The sequence below is a fragment of the Cavia porcellus genome, unplaced genomic scaffold (genome assembly GCF_034190915.1).
Source record: "Cavia porcellus strain 051 isolate PalLab524CR breed Dunkin Hartley unplaced genomic scaffold, mCavPor4.1 scaffold_8, whole genome shotgun sequence".
Classification (NCBI taxonomy): domain Eukaryota; kingdom Metazoa; phylum Chordata; class Mammalia; order Rodentia; family Caviidae; genus Cavia; species Cavia porcellus.
The window spans coordinates 3080939-3101567 of record NW_026947491.1 but is presented as its reverse complement, the minus strand read 5'-3'; the positions used below and the strand labels follow the sequence as shown (position 1 = coordinate 3101567).

The 20629-nt window shown below is 46.8% G+C and overlaps 1 protein-coding gene across 2 annotated transcripts in view; it reads right to left on the bottom strand.

Moving 5' to 3' along the window:
- Cgnl1 (cingulin like 1) overlaps positions 1–20629 on the bottom strand; it is a 110151-nt gene that overhangs the window by 4400 nt on the left and 85122 nt on the right. For both annotated transcript variants that reach the window (XM_063254277.1, XM_003462056.5), the window contains exons 9-15: positions 19578–19784; positions 18619–18723; positions 14006–14158; positions 12860–13030; positions 9206–9367; positions 7767–7856; positions 212–295 (exon numbers count right to left, since the gene is read on the bottom strand). In XM_063254277.1, coding sequence (XP_063110347.1) covers positions 212–295; positions 7767–7856; positions 9206–9367; positions 12860–13030; positions 14006–14158; positions 18619–18723; positions 19578–19784 — 972 coding nt within the window. The remainder of the gene's footprint in view (positions 1–211; positions 296–7766; positions 7857–9205; positions 9368–12859; positions 13031–14005; positions 14159–18618; positions 18724–19577; positions 19785–20629) is intronic.

The window sequence follows — 20629 nt, the reverse complement described above, 5'->3', positions numbered from 1 at the left end:
TCCCCGGACAGGTGTCAGAGAGCCCAGGGATGGGTCCAGGCATGCCGGATTCAGGTCCTAGCAGGCCTGTTCCCTGACAAGGCCAGATAAACTCTTCAGCATGTCCTGGGATTCCCAGGCTCCAGCCATTTGCACTGAAACTCAGCCCTCCTGGACTCTAACTCTAAAGCCCTGCAGGGTGAGGGAGGAATCATGGGAATGATGCCCTCACCTGTCTCTCCAGGGAAATCTTGTCACATTCCAAGTCTTGTCGCACAGTTCGCTCCTGAAGAAGCTCGTTCCTCATCTGCTCCATCTGGAAGCAGAGCCACCCCAAGATCAGAGGGGTCGTTCCCGTAGCCCCCATCCCACAGTGGATCCCAGGGGGGGCTGAGTTCTAGCACACAAGCCTAGTCCCCCTCAGGGAGCCCACCCAGAGTAGCTCCCCATGCCATCCCCAAGGTGCAGGATCTATTTCCAAGATGTCCTTGGTGTTTCAGTGATTTAGCTACATGAACAACAATCGTTATCCCCGCTATCACAAGCTGAACTGTGCCCCCCACACAGGCACAGGAAGGGATGCACTGATATCCAACCCTCAGTACTCCCAACTGACCCAAACAGAGAGCAGCGACTTCATGGAGGTGACAAATACAAATTGAGGCACTAAGGTGGCCTGGCGTGGCCCAGCCGCCATCCTCACAGGACAAGGAAGACTGGGCACAGAGATGGGCATGTGCGGAGGACAGTACTATGGGAAGGACTGGAGTGACGTGTCTCAAGCCATGGGCCACCAGGAGCCAGGAGGCGGCAAGGCAGGGTGCCCCGTGGTATCTGCTGTACCAATTTCAGACTTCCAGCCTCGAGAGCTCCGAGACGGCAGGCTCCCTCGTCCTACGCCTGCCGTTTGCAGCACTGTGTAACAGCCACTGTAGGAAGCTGGACTTGCTTTGCCGCTATCCTACACATTCCCTGAGCTCCCTCTGTATCCCAGGCAGCTCGGGGTCACTCGCTCCCAGGGGCAAAGAGCCAAGCTGGCATGGACTGAAGATGCTCATGGGACAGGAACCTGCAGTGCTCAAACTGGGACTATTCAAGGCACATGAGGCTGTGCAAATCAGCCAGCCCAAGAGCCACAGAACCGGGGCAGGGAGCAGCGCACTGCAGAAACGGAAGTGGGGACCCTATGCTTTCCAGGCCTGACAGGGGCTTCCACGGACAGGTGTCCCCCAATTGGCAGGAAGGGAGGCTCCTGAGGCTCTGCTCCCCACTCCCAGGGTCTCCGCAGGAGGGAAACGAGTCAGAGCCAGGGCTGTGCCTGGCGCAGTGCAGCTCCACAGGGGCCTGGAAGCTGCACATGGACTCAGGGCCAGCACGGCAAAACTGCCCTCTCCTTCCGAGGCTGGGTAAGAGCTCCTGGGGCTTGACACAGCCACAAGATGCACATGAAGTCTTTCTCAAATGCCCTGGGGAGTATTTGAGACAGGCTCGCTCAGCCTGGCATCATGCCTCCTGTCCAAGAACCTTAGTGAGCAAGAGAAGCTCACAGCTCTCCCCACCAGTGAGCAGGACCTGCAGGTGCTGGGAAAGGCAAGGAGACAGTGCAGGCCAGGCTTATACCCACTCCCCGGCCCCCATCTACCTCAGCATGCATACAGCATGCACCCAGGAGCAGCACGGTGTGTCCAGTCCGGAACACACAACCAGGCGGTGTTAATACTGACAAGTGCTCTAGACCCTGAACCCAGTTCCCTCAATAGGTGGAGCTGGGTGACTGCATACTGACTCACATCGAAAGTCAAGCACACATCACAGGGAGAAACCCACGAATGCAAGATATCTCTGTTACATTCCCAGAACATCCACAATGTTCAACATAAAGATGGAAGAACAATGAGAAAACAAGGCAATAAGATGCCTCCAAAAATTCATAACCCCCAAAAGCTGAGCTCCCAGGCACTGAAGTAGGTGAATTTCCAAAGAATTCAAAAAATAAATAGTTAATATAATTGAAGGCATTTGGCACACACCTGTATCTCAGCACTCAGAAGGCTGAGGCAGGAGGATTGCCATGAGTGTTTGAGGCCAGCCTGAACTACAGTGTTTGAGGGAGACTCTCTCAAAAAACTGAAAACCAAAATCAAAACAAAACAGAATAATAATAATAATTGAAGAAATCAAAGTCAAACCAACAAACACATGAATGAAGCAATAACTAAGATGTTCAAAGAGCTCAAAGAAGATGTAAATAAACAGTTCAATGATCCAATTAAGATGGTGAATGAATTTAAAGGAGATACAAATAAATAGCTGAATGATTTTTGGAAGACAATGAAGGATATTAGTGACCCCTTTAGTGAAGAATTAGAGATTTATGGAAAGGAATCAAGCAGAAATTCTGGGTGTGAAAAACTCAACTGAAAGCTTTGGCAGTGGGCATAGCGAGTCACAGAGGAGAAAAACAGGACTTGAAGATAGGGCTGAGATAGTAGATCATTTATTCAGTGATATTCAAAAAATCAAGACACCAAGAGAGGCTGATTCAAAAGCTCCTACATTTCTCTAAAACAACAAACCTAAGAATAATAAGAGTTAAGGCAGGATTATGAAATCAAAGGTCTAAAAAATTTATCCACAGAATCATTGTAGAAAATTTTCCAAATCCAGGGAATGAAATGGATACTCAGATAAATGAGGCATTTAGAACTCCAAAAACACATGACCAAAAAAGAACCTCTCCACAATGCACTGCAGTCAAAAATCACAGAAATTCAGGAAAACAGAATGCTAAAAACAAGTACAGAAAAAGGCCAAATAACTCAGAAAGGTAAACTCATCAGAATCACAGCAGATTTCAACAGGAAATGCTCAAGTGTTTCAAGATCTAAAAGAAAATAATTGCCCATTCAGATTTCTTTATCCTAAAAATTACCCTTCAAACATGACAGAAAAATTAAGACCTTTCATGGCAAAGACAATCCAGTAAATAGACTTCAATAATAATATTCAATGTAAATAGTTTTAACTCCCTGTTATGTCTAAATGTCTCCCTAAAATCTCATGTAGTCATGGAAGTGGATAAATCTAGTGTCCGTGATTGGTTCGTTGTCTAGGGCTAAAATTGGTGGTGTGAGTGCTGCACCCACAGAGGGGTGAGTAGCTGGAATACAATATAAGAGAGGGAAGGAGGCGGGCTTTTCCCTTTTCTCCCCTTTTCCCCTTTTCTCTCTTGTCGCTTGTGGCTGCCCCTTAGCCATGCCACCCTGCCTTGGAGCCAGCTGAGAATAAACTAAAAACTCTAGAAACCATAAGCTAAATAAACCTTTTCTTCCTTCATTTTGGATGTTGAGTATTTTGTCCCAGCAACAAAACAAACAAACACAAAATAAGATACTCCCAACCAAAAGACAAGACTGGCAGAATGGATGAGGAAAAAAAAAAACCCAACTATACATTGCCTGCAAGAGACAAACTCTATCTACATAGAAACACACAGACTGAAAATATAAGGATGGGAAATGTTACCCCATGCAGCGAGAACTCAAAAGCAAGCAAACCTTAAATAATAGAGTCCTAAAACAAAGACCTCAATCAGGAGAGCTTAGCTATTGTGAATTGTGACTCTAAGGAGTTGTTTTGAGATTCTCAACTGAATTAAATAGGCACTTCTCAAAAGAAATACAAATGGTCAATAAGAACATGAAAAAAAATTGCTCAGCATCTTTAGCTGTGAGAGAAACACAAACAAAAAAAACCTCTGAGATTCCACCTGATTTCAGTAAGAATGGCTGTCAATGAGGAAACAAAAGACCACAGACACTGTTGAGCATATCGAGAGAAACTAATCCTTCTACATCGCTGGCAAGATGTAAACAAGTTCAGTAGTCATGGAAATCAGTATGGAGAATCTCAAAACAACTAAAACAGAGATTCCATTCAACCCTCCCTTGGATTTCCTTAGAGTCACAATTCACAATAGCTAAGCTCTGGAAACAGCCTAGATGCCCACCAACAGACTCAGGGACAAAGAAAATGTGGTATGTATGCACAATGAGATATTATTCAGCCATAAAGATGGATGAATTTGAGCCATTTATAGGAAAATGGATAGATCTCAAGACCATAATGCTAAATGAAATAAGTCAAACACAAAAGGTCTGACTTATTACATGGCTTCTCTTAGATGAGAATCTCAAAATATAATTAAATTTAAGAGTAAAATAAAGAAAAGACAGTAGGAAACAGAGAGTAGGCTTTTTGGAGATGGGAGAACAAGCTATAATATGTATGTACCAAACCCTACCATCCCCGACCAAAAAATGTAAATGTCATGTATGGCAAACATATACCAACAAGAAAACTGAATAAAAATCATAAGAAACTATCAAAGGCAATTTTATGGTTAAAAAAAAATTGGAAAATATAGAAGAAATTCCAGCTGAGCATGATGGTACATGCTTGTGATCCCAGCACTCAGGAGGCTGGGGCAGGCCAGCCTGGGATACACCATGAAAACTTGTCTCAAAAAACAAAACAAAACAAAAACATACAATTCAATATCACTTCATGATAAAAAAAAAACTCCTAATAAATTAAGTATGGCAAGAACATAGCTCAAAATACTAATAGCTATATATAAAAATCTAACAACTAGTATCATATTGACTGGGAAAAAGCTGAAAACCTTTCCTCTAAAATCAGGACTAAGGCAAGAATGTCTGCTTTTAATCACTCTTATATAATATAGTACTAGAAGTCTTAGCAAGAGCAATTGGGCAAGAGAAAGAAATAAAGGGCACCCAAGTCGGAAAGTAAGAAGTTAAATTACCCACATTCCCAGATAACCTGATTTTATACATAGAAAAACCTAAATACACCATCAGAAAGTTGTCAAAACTTACAAATTTAGTAAAGTTACAGGATACAAAAAAAAAAACAGCATTTCACACACCAAAAATAAACTTGTTGAAAAAAATCGCATTCATAATAGCTACAAAGGATCATCAGGAATAAATTTAACAAAAGAAGTGAAAGGTCTCTATAATGAAAACTATAAAACATTAATGGAAGAAATTATAGAGAACTCATGACCTGGAAAGATACCCCATGTTCATGAATTAGAAGAATTCATATTATTAAAATGATCATACTACTAAGGCGATCTATAGATTCAATGCAACTCTTGACAAAATACCAATGATTTTTTTCCAGCTACATAGAGAAAAATAATCCTATAACTCATATGGAACCATAAAAGACCTGGAATAGGCAAAGTAACAGGGTAGAGGATGCTGGCAACATCACAGTAACTGCCTTGAAAACTGTAGTAACTAAAACAGCATTGTATTGACATAAAGAAAAGATACATAGACCAAATGCAACAATGTAACAAACAGAATCAGAAATTAATCCACGGTCATACAGCCAACTGATTTTTAGCAACAGCACCAAGAATATAGAGTGGAGAAAAGTCTCTTCATCAACAGCACTGGTGAGGCCAAAAGTGCACATGCAGAACCAACTGGATCCCACCTCTCGGAACACAAAATTCAATTCAAGACAGATCAATCACTGAAATGTTATACCCAAAACTGAAATTACTGTGAGAAAGTATAGGAGACACAGCTCAAGAAACTGCTATAGATGGTGACTTTTATAGATAGGAAAAGTGAAGACAGACAGATGGGATCAAACTAAAACACTTGCACACAACAAAAGGAATAATCAAGGTGGCTAAGAGACAGCCTTAGAGAATGGGAGAGAACGTTGGCGAGCCGGTCTCCAGCACAGCACTGGCATCCAGCACATGGAAGGAATTCAAGAAACTGAACAGCGAAACACCCGAAGGAACAAAACGCTTCTCAGAAAAAGACACACAAGTAGTTGCAAGAAATGCTCACGTTCACCCATCATCATAGAACTGCAAACAACAAAACCCACAATCAGACACCACCCTCACCTTCAAGGAGACAAAAATAAATGTGGGCAGCAAAGTGGGACCTTTCACACATCCCTGGGAGGAAGGTGCATAATGGGCAAAGACACCACAGAGAGTCCTCCAAAGGCCAAAACTAAAACAACCATGCAACCCAGCACTTCTGCTCCTCGGTATGCAACCATAGACGATGAAATCCCTGGACCACAAAAATACATGCACTCCCACATTCACTGCAGCTTGGTTCACACAGGTAAAAAGTACCGAGTTGACACAGATGCCCCTGGGTGGGTGAATGGATAAAGAGAATGCAGTACACTTACACAGCAGAATACTCTTTGCCCATAAAAAAGAATGGCACCCCATTATTTGCAGCAATTTGGATAGAAATGGAAGTGGTTATGTTGAGGGAAATAAGCCAGACACAGAAAGACAAACCCTGCATGTTCCCATCTTTAGAAACGGAGAAATCAATCTTGTAAAAAGAACAGAACAGAATGGTGGTCCCTAGAGATTGGGCTTCCTAGCTATGCCAGCAGGAACTTAGAGAGAAACAGCTTTTACTCAATTAGGTGAAAGAACTTAGAAAACGTGGGAAGAACTTGGAGGCAAACACCAAGGTTGAGCTCTCTTCTGGGTTCTGGGTTCCAGGGAGGTCCTTCTCTGAGCCTCAGTAGCTCAGGCCCCCCAAAGCTTCCATGCCATTCACACACCTGGACTTAGCTCAGAACATCCTTCACGGTTGAGGGCACAGAGGCAGCAGGCGCACCCTGGACTGCAGAGAAATCTGGCCACGGGGAGACACAGGCAGAAGGAAAAGAAGCCAGCAGTTGTCAGTTCTGAGCAGGTGCGACCAGCTCACAGTGTCACCCTAAGAACCACAGCCTCCAGTCCTCATCACCCAAACAGAAAGAAAGATAAAGCGCGTGAGAGAGCAGAGCATGCAGCAGAGCTGACAGGACACAGGAACAGACTTTGCCCAAATTCCTGGTATTTCAGGGTTTTCATCTCAATTTTTGTTGGAAAGTTTTCTAATCTGTACTCTGCCTCTCTCTACAGTTTTGTTCACATTTTTTTAAATTCATAAAGCATCCACCCTTATCAAGAGAAAGGTGCAGGGCCTTAGACATCTGTTGAGATCCAAAGAAAACAGGGGAAAGGGCTGAGGCCACAGCAAGAATTTAAACTGCCCCACGGCCTGGGAGACCGTGTCCCAAGGGGTTCATGGGTCTGGATGTGCATGGGCACAGATCCCATGCAGCTCTCTTGTGACATGACAGCCTGACCTGCTCTGCCACTCCTGGCGCACCCCACAGGCACTCTGCATGACCACTTCGTCAAGAAGGGGAGGCAGAACTCAAAACCCGGATGGCGCCGAGGAAGCAGCTTGGGATCGGTTCCGTGCCCTACAGTGAGGACAAGGACTGTCCCCAGCAGCCTCACAGCACCGTCACGAGCATGGGATGGAAGGGACACCTCTGCAAAACTGCAAAGGGAGCCCCTCCTGGACGCCCCACAACTGCACACTGAGCGTGGCCTGGGTGTGCAATGCCCTTCCCACTGCATGGACAGAGCCCTGCTGACACTGCACATCACCCAGCTGCCTGGCAAACCAGAGGGTCCCAGAGCCTCATGTGAGGCAGTTGGCCTTGGAAAACATCTACTGGACACCACCCTTGACTAGGATACAGTCCCCGGCCCCTCATGCCTGGTGGTCCACTGTGGTCAGGACAGCCGGACCTCTGCTCCCTGCAGAGCATGACTGTTCTCCCGGCTCTGACTGTGTCCTCGCTCTCAGCCCCTCCCATGTCCTCCTTCACACATGACAATCGTCCACCATTCAGCTCTGTACCTGGTCCCGGCTCCATGCGATCCTCTCAGACAGCAGGTCCGAGTTGCTCCTCTCCTCCTCTAGCTCCGTCTCCAGCTGAGAGACCTTGTCCTAGGAGAAGTCACACACATTAAACTCTCAGAACTCATGTGAATGACTAAGTGCCTGCAAACAGCCTTCCCTGCTAGTGTTCAGAAACTATGGGGTCAAAGGAAGCTCCTTTCAGTAACAGAGGCCCAAAGCCACCTCAGCACAGAGCAGGGTCTTCTCCAGAGCTGCTATTTATTCAAGGGCCCTACTTCCTCTCAGGCCCACTTTGGCACAGGCAGAATTCTCCAAGGATCTGTGAAAGCTGCACTCATGTTAGAGAAAATGTCCACCGCATGGAGAGCTCTGGAGTTCTGAGAACTAAACTGGTGAATGCCAGTGAAGAAACAGGCAAGACAGCAGTCACAGCAGGAGAGTGCTGCCAGCCATTCTGTTATGAATGGAGAAATAGCTAAAATATTGCTCAAGGGCAATGCAACTTGGCATGCTACTGCCTCTTGTTTTTAAAGTCAGCCAGAAGAAATGATCTTTGAAATTAAAAAACAAAACAAACAAACAAAAAACACTAGCAGGCGATGACCTGACTGACAATCTAATCTTCAACTAAAATCACTCATCTGCAAGGCTCTCTTCCTGCCAAGTCCACAGCATCCAGAGCCCAGCACAGCAGCCGAGGCCCAGGCCAGGGCTGGTCACCCCAAGCCTCTTCCCATCATAGGAAAAGACTGTGTTGGCACTAGAAAAATCCCTGCAGGTAACTAGATTGACCCAAGCTTGCCTGAAAATGACCTCCTCTAAAGAGATCAGAACTAAGAGGCTACCAAAACCACAATCCCCCAGAAAAGTCACAAAATTGTAATCAGATTACCCTGGTTTTTAAAAGAGGCCCATTTGGTAACATCATCCAGACTTGAAACATAACTCCTTAGATAAAATGACCATGTCCCCTAGAGATTTTAAAAAGCAATTTCTGTGTATTTTCAAAGCTGAATCAAGAATTCCACTGATTATGAATTTAAGCCATTTCTCCCAGCCTTGAGCGCTATCTTTTATCAAAACCTGGACAATTTTAATTTCTCTTCAAGTCCAAGCCTTTTTTTAAAAGATTACCTCTAAATGACATCAGAGCATGTGGGAATGTGTGTGTGCACGCACGTGTGTCTATAGTGTGTCTCTGGTTGGCAACTGGCTTTGCGTTTGAGATTACTCTTTCTTAGACATCCAGGCAGACTGGCTGACAGGAGGTGCACCCTGAGTTTGAGGCCAGCCTGAGCTACATAATGAGACCCTATCTCAAAAGAACACCAAAAAAACCCCAAAAGCCAGAAGTCCAAGCAGACTGATTCCAGGGTTCTTTCTCTCACTCCCAGGGTCCCTGGCCTGGACAGCTCCTACCAGGACAACGCACAGACCTCCATCTGCTTGACCAGCCGGCTGCGGTCATCTCGGAGGTGGCTCCGGGCTTCCAGCTCGTGCTCTAGATCCTTCAGTGTTTGTTCCAGCAGCTGCTTTTTCGTGAGTGCTTCGTCCTGAGCCCTCTGGTGGTCCCGTATCTCTTCCTCCCTCAAGCGCACCTAAGATGACAGGAATCAGGGGTTCTCAGGGGCACAGAGGTCCAGCAGCCTCCCCCTAAAGCTGAGAGGATCCTGTAGGCTCCACCCTGATGGAGATCGGAAGACCCTGAGCGAGTCTCACCTCTCTCTGGGCCTCGGTTTCCATTTACGTAGAGACAGGGCACTTTGTAACTACAGACCACAACTCTGTTAGGGTTCTAACTCAATCTACCTACAGCTGATAGGCATTTTAATATGCAGTAAGTCCCTGACTCATGAATGGGTTCCACTCTGGGGGAACATTCTAAGTCAGCTCTGTTCATAATCTGACAAAGCCAGGCTTATATAGTACACCTGTGAAAGGTTATAACTCAAATGTCTATAAATCATGGACTTACAGAAAAAAACAGCAATTACTCTTTTGTGGTCCTTTTGCAAAACACAGTATATTTATTTGCGTGCATGGCTGTGCTCCTAGGTTGCAATGCAACACGCAGCTCTTACTCTGGGTGCTGGACCTGACACTCGGGAGCCCCTGAACCAGCTAAGTACTTTCTCCAGGAACAATTTATGATTGGCATCGCATCGCCTCAAAATAGGCTTCAAGTCAGGATAAAATAAAAGTGTAATGAATGGTCCCCAGGCAACCTGCAGGCACAAAACCAAACACAAATACGCACATGAGCTGGCAGCTACTGCTCTGCAGAAGAAAACTGTCTATCAGTCATCCTAACTGCCAGTAATTTCCACCCACAAGGTGGCGCCAGACACACAGCTGTGAGGAACTGCAAGTGCCCAACCTGCCGACTCTGCAGGGCCTGCTCCCTCCCTGTGCTCCCCAGGGACCCATGCACCTGGGAGCCGCAGGTGTTCTTAGACCTCAGGATGGGCACGCAGGTGCAGCCCCAGGTTGGCTCCCCTGTCCGCCCTCCCAGGGGTAGTAACTGGTCCAATCCTCTCCGACAGTGCGTGGCAGTGAAGGGCAAAAGCTATTGCAAACAGACCTCCTTTGAGAAGGACAGAAAAGACGCTCATGGTGGAAAAGCAGGGAGGTCGAAAGAGGGTGGGAATGGCAGGGCAAGCCAGGCAGTGTGCTCTTTCAGGGGTAGACAGGATACTCAGCATATCTAGGCCATCTCCAGACATGGACCCAAGTCTGGTCTTAGGGGTGAGACAAGGCTGCACCCATGCAGAAGCCCGGTCAGAAGATCAGGCATGGGCAAAGGCCGAGGCACCCTTCTCTGGACTCCGGGCCACCCGCTCTCTCCACAACTCAAATTTCCTCACCTGCAACACTGGCATAATTATAAAGCCTGTATTACAGACCTGTGTAAGGATCAAGTAAGATGATTCCAGGACAGAACATGGGCTCCAGGGTTGGAAAGACTGACGGGTCACATTACAACCCTCATTCCCTCCTTGGTATGCTTCTCAGCTGCTAAGGGTTAGGAGTTTCTCCCAATGCCCAGCGGTCCCTCCTCACGCCTAGCAAGATCCCTGTCACACTGATGGCAATGCACAGGGACATGTAAAGAAAACAGCAGGTACAGGTAGAGCAACCCCAATCTGCAAATCTAAAACCCACAACCAAAAAGAATATTTCAGATTTTCAGATTTAAAAATGCTTAACCAGTAAAGTCTATGCAAATACTGTGAAATCTGAAAAACTGAAACTTGAAATACTCCTGGTCCCAAACACAGCAGGTAAGGGACTCTGACCTTGCTCAGTGTCTCGAAACCACTTATCCTGAATCAAATACCTCTGTGGCCTCCCAGAGCTACCTCCGGCTAGTTGAAATGACCCTCTGCTCATCAGACTCAGAAAACACACGGAAAGATGGGAAACTCTACATTTTTATTCCTAGCTGTACATGGCAGAGGGAAGGTAACATGCGCATTTCTCTCAAAGCAAAGGCAACAATTACTCCCATGCTGTGTGACCCCTGAGCTTTCCTGCAAGGATAACAGAGTCAAGCTCGAGCTTTCCAAGGACCCAGAGACCGCGGACTGGTTGCCTCACTTGTTTTAAAAGGCAGGACTTTGGTATCTTAATAGTTTCCTTTTAGAATCAAGGTACCCTTTCAACTGGAAACAGGGTCTCCCAGGGCTGAGCCACTGAGAAAAATCTAGGAAAGGCCATCTTTGTTTTCATTATAGGGAATTTTTAAAAATTATTATTATTATTTAAAATATCTGCTGTTTGATAAACAACGCTGGTCTCCATCGGTCTTAACTCATCTCTCTGGAGCCAGGTTTTCTAAGGGTAGGATCTCTTAAGTTCACTTCCAGTCCAAAGACCATCACCAGTTCACCACACAGAAAGCAACAGGGAACCCTCAGCAGGGTCCCTGTGATACTGTGATCCTCTGAGGTGAAAACAGACCAGGTATTCCGGTGTCCCAAGTGTCTGAGCCCCGCCCCCACCTCTGTGCTCTACAAACAAAACTATTTCCTTTAACGCTGAAGAGAACTGGGGGTCAGTGTGCTGGCTTCTGTTCTCCCTGGGAGTCTTTTAGGATCTGAGCCCCAGCCAGCACGGATCTGTTATCAGGGTCCTTCCTAGAAGTCTGTAATAAATACCCACTGTTCCAGGGCGACTTCTCTTTGATGATCAAAGACATTACAGATTTGTTTTTCTAAAGAAAATTTGTTTTCCTGTGGAATCTTAGTGCTCTTGGCAGTGTATGTGGAAATCCCTCCCCACCAAAAAAAAGCTTCACAATTCAAGAAAGAGAAGCTAGCATTTAAGGTTCACATACCTCTGCTCTACTGTCTCGTGTCTTAGCTCACGTAGCTATTAATTCACTAATATTTTGTATATTTTTACAGAGATAGACACAGATGTTCAGAAAACCAGGGTAACTGGCTCGAGGTCACCAGCTGGTGAGAGGAACAAGTAGAAACGAGCCTCTACCGTCCATGACCACATTTTTCCATTATTTTAGTTTCAAGATGAGGAGAGCTGACATTTGGGCTTCTTTGCTCTGCTCTTAAACATAAAACCAGGAATAGGTTTTAGTAGCTTCAGTACATATAAACTCCAAAACATTGCTTTTGTTCCCTATTACTGTTGTTCGGAAACAGTCTTATCCAACCCCAACCCAGTAAGAGTGGAATTTTCAAAACTTCAGTAGAAAAGCCCTAGTCACTGACTATATTCTTGCTCTAAGGATAAATTAAAATATGAATGGGTAGAAAACACCTGGGCATAGCTGGGCACATCATTTCTGTTCCACAAGCAGCAGTTAAACTTCCTAGGCAGAAAAGGTCAGGTTAGCCCAGCAAACACCCCGATGAAGCTGTGTAGCTGCGTCCCTCTCCACTCATGGCTGGGGACGCGTGTGTCTTAGAAAGCTACCCATCCTCCCCAGTGCAGGGCTAAGAACGGAGCCTCCGGCACAGAAGCTGCCCTAAGGATCTACTGTCAGATCCCTCACAGAAGCCACACAAGGCAGGCTGGAAGGATGCTTGGAAAGGAGAGGTGAGGAAAGAGATTGTCTGGCCAGATATCACCTCGTCCTGCAGTTTGGTGGCGGTCAAGCGGGCCTTCTCCGCATCCAGGGTTTTCTCCTTCAGCTGCCTCTGCATTTCTGCCAGCTCTCGGCGATTCTTGTCCTTGTATTCATCCAGCTGGTTCTGGAGCTCCAGGGTTGATGTGCGCGAGGCCTCCACGATGTCGGCCATCTGGAAACGCGACACAGGGATGAGCTAGGCCTGCATCCTCCACCGGGGTGACGAGGTGGCAGGAACCTTGTTCAACATAGGAGCGTCTCCACCTCCCAGGATGCAGAGCCCTGGTCCTGGGCCATTTCTGCAGGGTTTGGCCACCTCTCACTTGCCCACACCTGGAGAAGCAAACAGGCTTCTCCTCACCAATTGGACAAGGTCCTAGGGTCGGACCCTTGCTCTGCCAGACGCCACTCATGGCTGGGCATAGCTTTCACTTCTCTGGGCCTCGGCAGGGTCCTCTAGGGGAACACTGCTAGCAGAGCACCTACCTTCAGAGGCATAGTTAAAGCAACACAAATGGAATCCCAGTTAGACACAGAATAGCCAATAGAGAGGTGCCCATCAGCACCTAGGAGACTGGTAAACCGAAGAGCCATACCATTCGAGTTTTTTGTTTTGTTCTGTTTATAGCACTGAGGATTGAAACCAGTCGTGCTCAACAGCTGGCCCACCCTCCTAGCACTTTTATTTTTTATTTTGAGACAGAGTCTCACTAAATTGCTCAGGGTAGTCTTGAACTTGCGACCTTCCTGCCTCTGCCTGCCCCTGACAAGGCAGCTGGGGTTGTAGAAGTGCACCACCATGCCTGGCAACTACTGAGCTCTGAAATTGACTCTGGTGCTCCTGGTGAGCCCAGATGGATACAAGAGTAGATGCCACCCAGCAGTCAGGACTCCACTGCGGGCACAGAATAGACATGTGCTTCCACGCCAGGCTTCTGCCTACTGTTACAAGGTGATTCTGGGTCCAAGGGTCCACAAGGTACTGGCCCTTCTATGTGGGACTCTCAGTATGCCCAAAGAGCTGCTTCAGGGCATCTGTAAATCCCAGAAAGCTTAGACAGAAGCCAGATCTTCTCAGCTTTCACCCGACCTTCTCTAGGGACCTGGGTCCTGACAAGACAGCACCCCATCCCCTCCCGCTCCTCACCTCCTTCTGCAGCTTCTCGATGGTCTCACTGAGGTGTCGTCGTTCACTGTCCATCTCATTCTTCAACCGTTTTAACTGCTCCTTCTGCTCAGTCTCATCCTGCAGCTTCTCCGACAGCTGCTTCTGCTCCTGGATGGTCCGACTCAATTCTCTCTGTAGATGGCAGAGAAAGATCAGTCCTAGACAGCAGGTCAACCACAGGAACAGGAGGCAGAGGGATTTCATGGCCTCAGAAAGAGCAATCTGACCTGCTCCATCTGTGATAAGGAGGAAGACCAGAATAAAGCCACTGCAGACACACCAGCATCTTGTTGGTCTGACATTCACTCAGGGACCAAAAAGGACATTGATTTAGCCAATGACGCCCACAGGAATGACTGAGCAGACCACAAAGAAGGAATGACATGGATGCCACAAAGAAGCATAGCACCTAGCAAAGGCTACTGGGCTCAGGGTTCAACAGAGTGTCCAAAAACCTGAATGTTCATGCTTAAAACCTGAGCACTGAGTTATACCCTAGAACAACCTAAACCTGCTTTGTCATTTATATCCTGTTATTAATTTTTGTATCCAGATGTCCCCCCAAACCCTCATGTGCTTCCAGGTGGAAGTTTTTGGACATGTCTGGATCTAGGGTATGTAATGCATTAAGGTTATCATAGTTTAGCATTAAGGTTATCATAGTTCTGGATATGGATAACGGGAAAGCTCACACTGGGTGTGGGTGGCACCCCATCCAATAAGCTTGTACACTGGATGGGATAAAAGGGAAAGGGAGGCTCGCTGCTACTGCTGCCCTGCCTTGGAGCCAGCCAATCATGGACTGAAACCTTCATAAACCATGAGCCAAAATACATCTTCTTCCTTTAACTTTGGGTATCACCTATTTTGTCCCATGGATGAAAAAAATTAGTAAGACACCTGTGATATTCAGCTCCGCATCTTGTATTCTAGCATTTACACTGCTATACAGATTGTTCTGGAGGGTAAAATAGCTAAAATGAATTTATAAGGAAAGAACACAGACCCATGGGTCTGAAGTACACTTGGGTAAAGAAGGCCATAATCAAAAGGAATCATAAGTTACGCTCAGACACACAAGAAAGGGATTTGGAAATCCACAGGTTGGCAAACTTGCACAGAAGGTATAAAACTTAAGAGACACCAGTCCGAAAAAGTATGCAAAGCTGGTTATGCAATGGACCAATACTGAGTACTAGTACTTACTACAAAACGCAGCCATCTGGATGTGGTGTTTCCCCTAGCTCCCTCAAGCCCTCCTCTCACTAAATCATCAGACAAATGTCCTTTCAACATGCAACTCCAAAACAAAATCCTAAATTTCTTAGGAAGACTCTGGTGGCTTTCAATGGCTCCACATTGGGCCATCAGCTTGAGGTTATCAACCAGGGGCACAGCTCAGAACAGGAAGATGTGACCCAAACGTGAGCTGGGTCATCTGGAAACTGTAGTCAGGTGCTGGGGCTGAATACAGGTTACCATGGAACACTAAGGCCAAACAATATGGTGTCCCTGCCAAGGCTGCAGAGAACAGGGGCTGATATTTGCACAGTGCTTAACACTTGATAAGCTGCTGTCACATGCAGTAACTTGGGTATCTTACAAATACTCCCCAGTCACCTCAGACTCTCCAGGCCTGCACAGTTCAGGACAGTTTTGCTCCGCCAACACCTGTGGGGGCCTTCTGGTCCCTAGGGCCTACCAGTCTGACTCTGTTCTGAGAGGGCTGCTGAACTTAATTGACGTAGAGAACCAAGGTCAACAAAAGCTGTTGGGGAAAAGAAGGTAGCAAAAGAAAGGTAATCAGAGATTGCTCCCCACCCCTGTCGCAGCTGGGCACACCCCAGAGGCAGGGTCAAGCCTGAGAGTTGCTATTTGCAGTTTTATCTAGAGCTACTTGGGGTCAAGGGTAAGGAGCAAGTTACAGTAACACCAACATATGGTTCCATGATGTGGAAGAAAACTCTTAGGGACCTTTATCACAAAAATGTAAATTCCTGAAAATAAGCATAAGAAGTGGCTCCCTCCAGACCCTTGAGTACCCAGTTCCATTCTACCCTAGAGATTGCCCAGCCTGCTCTGTCCTCCTCTTAGCTTTCAATCACAAGAATTCCAGGCCAGACAAGCCAACCCTGGCCCCGTTCAGCCTCCACATGGCTTCTGTATGTCTGCTTTACCCATCACTCAGGCCTTTCCTCCTGGCCCCTGGGACACTACAGTTTCACCCACTCTGGGCCTGAGACCTCTGGCACCTTTACAAACACACATAGCAAGGAGTTTCTCTATGTTATTTTTACATTTCTTTTACACTTGCCCAGTTTCAAGCTGGTAAAATTAGTAGAGTCCAGGAGCAGATTTTCTACCTGGGAATGTTGCCTCGACCAGAGTCACTGTTAACCCATCAGTAGCTGGGAATACTTTTCCAGTACCCGCTAAATGAGGGTACACATTATTTAAAGTGCAAGTTCTAGCCTTGCCTAATGGAATCCCCTTTTCTTAGGGCACGACACACAAAGTTGCCTTTGAGAGGTATTAGGTCATCTTAACAGGTCCCTGGGTTTAGAAACATTATCCAGAGGTGAATAATGTCCCACTTCTTCAATTATCTAAGAAATACATTCCAACAAAGTCATGGCTGAAACATGTCTGATCTCTTCACCTTCCCCCCAGAAGAAGCCACTTAGAAACAAACACAGATTTCTTCACCTTAACTACAGATCCTGGGCTGGACAGCATTCGAGCCCTGGACCAAGGGGGAAAGTCAAGCATCTTGAGGACTCCTCAATGTCCCTCTGTCACACACTGACTGTACCGCAGCAAATGAGGTATAAGTTTGCTGTAGTATTCAGCAACCATGAGAAGAAACGTATTCCTCACATACGAAAGTGCACCAAACTGCCCAAGACATGAGGGCTCTGCAATATAAACACCATGTGGAAAAAACACCAGTTACTTTTTCCTCTTCCTCAAGGGCTGAGTTCCTTTTTTTTTTTGTCACTAGCTTTAAGGACAGAACTATTGAAAAATGTCATCAACGCGGTCTGATGCTCCGGCTCCTGGCTTTGGAGAAAACAAACTGTTTCAGACTGAGGGTGCACTTTTCATGGCTCGCTTGAGAACAGTTAGCTTGGGTACAGATGGAGACATTGCCAGGCCAGCCTCAAACTCTTGATGCACTGTGCTCCCAGGGTGGCAGCTGCATGACACACTTAGGACAAGGGCTGCACATAAGCCATAGGTCAGGGAGGCTTCCAGGGCTAGAGATCCAAGAGTGCAGTAGGTAGCAACAGCAGGAAGATCTGCAGGTTCGAGACCATCTTGTAAGAATTAACTCTGAATCTCATCTGTTTCATCTAGCCAAAGAAGTCTATTCCAGAGAGGCTAAGACACAGCCTTGCCTTCACTGGGTGTGCATATGACACAGAGGTACTCCTTTTGTTCCTTTGAATACAAATGTTTCTCTTTTTCTGCCCTGACTATCCCCACACCAAACCCAGTGATTTGGTAGTTGACTGGGTAACAGTCACCATCATAGCCTTAACCAACAGCACAGTGAAACTGCCATCATACAAAACCAACCTAACAAACCTTATAATAAAGACCTAAATTACAGAAGGATCAAGAAAGAAATCTAAATCAAAAGCAGACAGATGCTGAATTCTTCAAGCAAAAACAAATTCTCCAGCCAACCTGAGAGCAGGTATAGTCTAGGGGTGAGAGGCCCTGTGTTACAACTTCCCAGGAACACAGGGCTGTACTTGGAGTAAAGCTGGGGTGAGGCATTTAGAAATCTCAAATCTTCAGGAGCACCTTTCCCATTACTCTATCCTGCAGAGCCATGGGTCCCACTCTCAAGATTGTAGCAGTCTTTTCTGGCCAGCCGTCAAGGTGCCTGGCTTTTACCCTTTCCAAAACTGACCTATGAATGTTTGAGTGCTGTTTCAGGTGCAAGGAAGGACATACCTGGGCTACACAATGTGTGCAAAGTCAAGGGAGAACACAATGCAGCTTTATTAGAATGTATTTCACATAATCTCTGTAACTCCAAATGGGAAAATCTCGTTTTCTAAGAAGCTACTGGTCTAGAATAGAGATTATCAATCTAGTTTCAAGGAAATGGCTTCTTCTAGCTCCCTTTAATAGCCATCTTGACAGACTTCAGTCTGTGCAATACTTTTGCCCAGAGGAGAAGAAAAATTGGTTTCAGTCAGAAAGCCAGCTGCATACCACCTCAGAGACCAGTCTTCTAGCCTTGTCCTGTTTTATCTTTAGAAAGCTGTCAATCTCTACTCCCTAGAGTTCAGGTTTCTGACCTTGGCACTGACCCTAGGCCTGCACAATTCCATCCAGGATTTACAGCATGATCAAGTGGCATCCCTGGCTCCACTCACTAAGGGCCAACATCCTCTTCCCAGCTGTGACAAGTAAAACATTTCCAGACATTACCAAATCTCCTCCACTTAGGAACCACCTATCTAGCTGGACAATTTGATGGTGTATATTATGGGTGAACAGGAGTACTGAGGAAGGACAGGACTGGTAGCCATCTCCACCTGTCCCTTATGAGAAAGGCCACAGCCCTGAGTGTTTACCTGCACGCCTGCCAGCTCACTCTCCAGGGTCCACCTGACCGACACAGCTTCTTTTTGTTCTTTCCTGGCTTGCACAAGGGCCTCCTCTAGCTGCCGTACTTCACCCTATAATAAGGAAACACTGGATGAGATGCCGACTGTACCTGCGAAGTAGACTCTGTAGGCTGAGATGAGTGCAGAGACCCAGACATGGGTGGCTGCAGTCACTACACACCAGTGTGGGCCCAAGAAGACACAGTCACCCAGTCCCTGGATGTGGGAGCTTGTGCAGTGTCACATGCCAACATCTAAACTATTTCCAGTGAGTTTTAGAAATGAAACACCCAATTTCCTTGGAGCATCAGCAACTCCAGGAATTGGGCAGATCAGGGCATCGCAGTTCTGTGGTGCTGCAAGCAGAGGCCCAGGGGTGACCCCTCTGTCACCACTGTAGGCATCTCTCCCCAACACTCCCCACTTCTAGAGTGCCAGCAAAGTAATCGTTTTTTTAAAACCAGTGTAACTTCAAAATCATCAATTTTGCATTGATAAAAGAAGAGTTCTGAGTGAGAACGGGCTTGAGGATGCTGTGAGGAAGCCTCTGCAGCAGCTGGGGACCCCTAGGGGAGTTGGAAAGTCCTGTGCCCACCTGTTTCCTGTGCTGGCCTCCGGTCCCTGTCCCTAGGTTTCTCATCTACAGCCCCTTTGAAGTATACATGCTTGCAGTCTCCTTGAGACTGCCTGGATCTTTCCTACAATATGTGAATAATCAAATAACTGGCTTCCCATTCTGAAACCAAACCCAACCTGGGTCCACAGGCCATAACCTGTACTTCCGGGCGAGCCTCTTTTCCTACTTCTGGATAAATCTCAACCCGTACTTCCTGGCAAGTACTTCCGGGTGAACCTCACCTCGGATTTCCGGGCGAGCTTCACTTTCTACTTCTGGGCAATCGATCGTACTTCCGGGTGAACCTTACCTCGTACTTCCGGAGCGCTTCCTCAGCACGGGCCTCATTGCCTTTGCCGTCTTCTATCTGTGCCTGCAGCTCGGCCATTCTGCGCTCCAGCTCCTCAGTTCTGCCCTGCAGCTTCTCCTTCTCCTCCTTCAGCGCTTTCTCCCTCATCTCAGCCCCCACCTGGCTCTGTTCTGACGCATTGCTCCGGCTGGCCAGGACCTCGACATTCTGTTAAAAACAAGGAGTGGTGAGCACGGGATGAGACGCCACAGGCTGGCCCCAGGCGCTGAGGCTCTGAGTGTGGCTGATGCCCAGGAGGTCCCCGCTTATTTAAAACGCACGAAGCACTGCACTGAAGCCTGGTGGTAGAACTGTGTTCTGTTCATAGGCGCATGGCCCTGAATTTGATTCTTAGCACTACAAAAGCAGTAAAAAATAAAGCTTCAAGAATGGAGTGTCAGGCCCAGAGATTTAGCTCAGCGGATAAGCACCTACCTGACAAGCACAAGGTCGTGAGTTCGATCCCCAATACAAAAAAAAAAAAAAAAAAAAAAAAATCGAGTGTCAGCTAAGCCTGGTGGCACACACCTATGATCCCAGCACCTGAGGCAGGAGGATCACTGAGCATCTGAAGCCAGCCTGGGCTACCCAGGGGGACCCCATCTTCAAAGAACAAAACAAAAAGTATGAAGTGTTAGCGGAACCCAGTCATCCTACTTTGCAGATTGTCTATGGCTGCCTTCAAGCTACAGGGAGCAGAGCCAAGCAGTTGTATATAGTAGAGACTCAAGTTCTGTGGTGTCACCTGACCTCGATTTGATGTCTGGCTCTGGGACGGCTTGCCAATGCTTGCCTGTGCTAAGTCCTTTGTTGGTCTCCACCGTGTAAAGATTAGGGGGCAGGTGCTATTTTCATCACACCTTAAAGAGAAGGAAGATGAAGGAATCTATCCAAGATGACAAGATGGAACTGCATCCCTGCAAACTGCATCATAGCCCTGGGCTCAGCCCTGCCATGGGCAGGGCCCTTAGCAGAAGGTCTTGATGGAGAAATTTGCTCAAACCCTGCTTAAA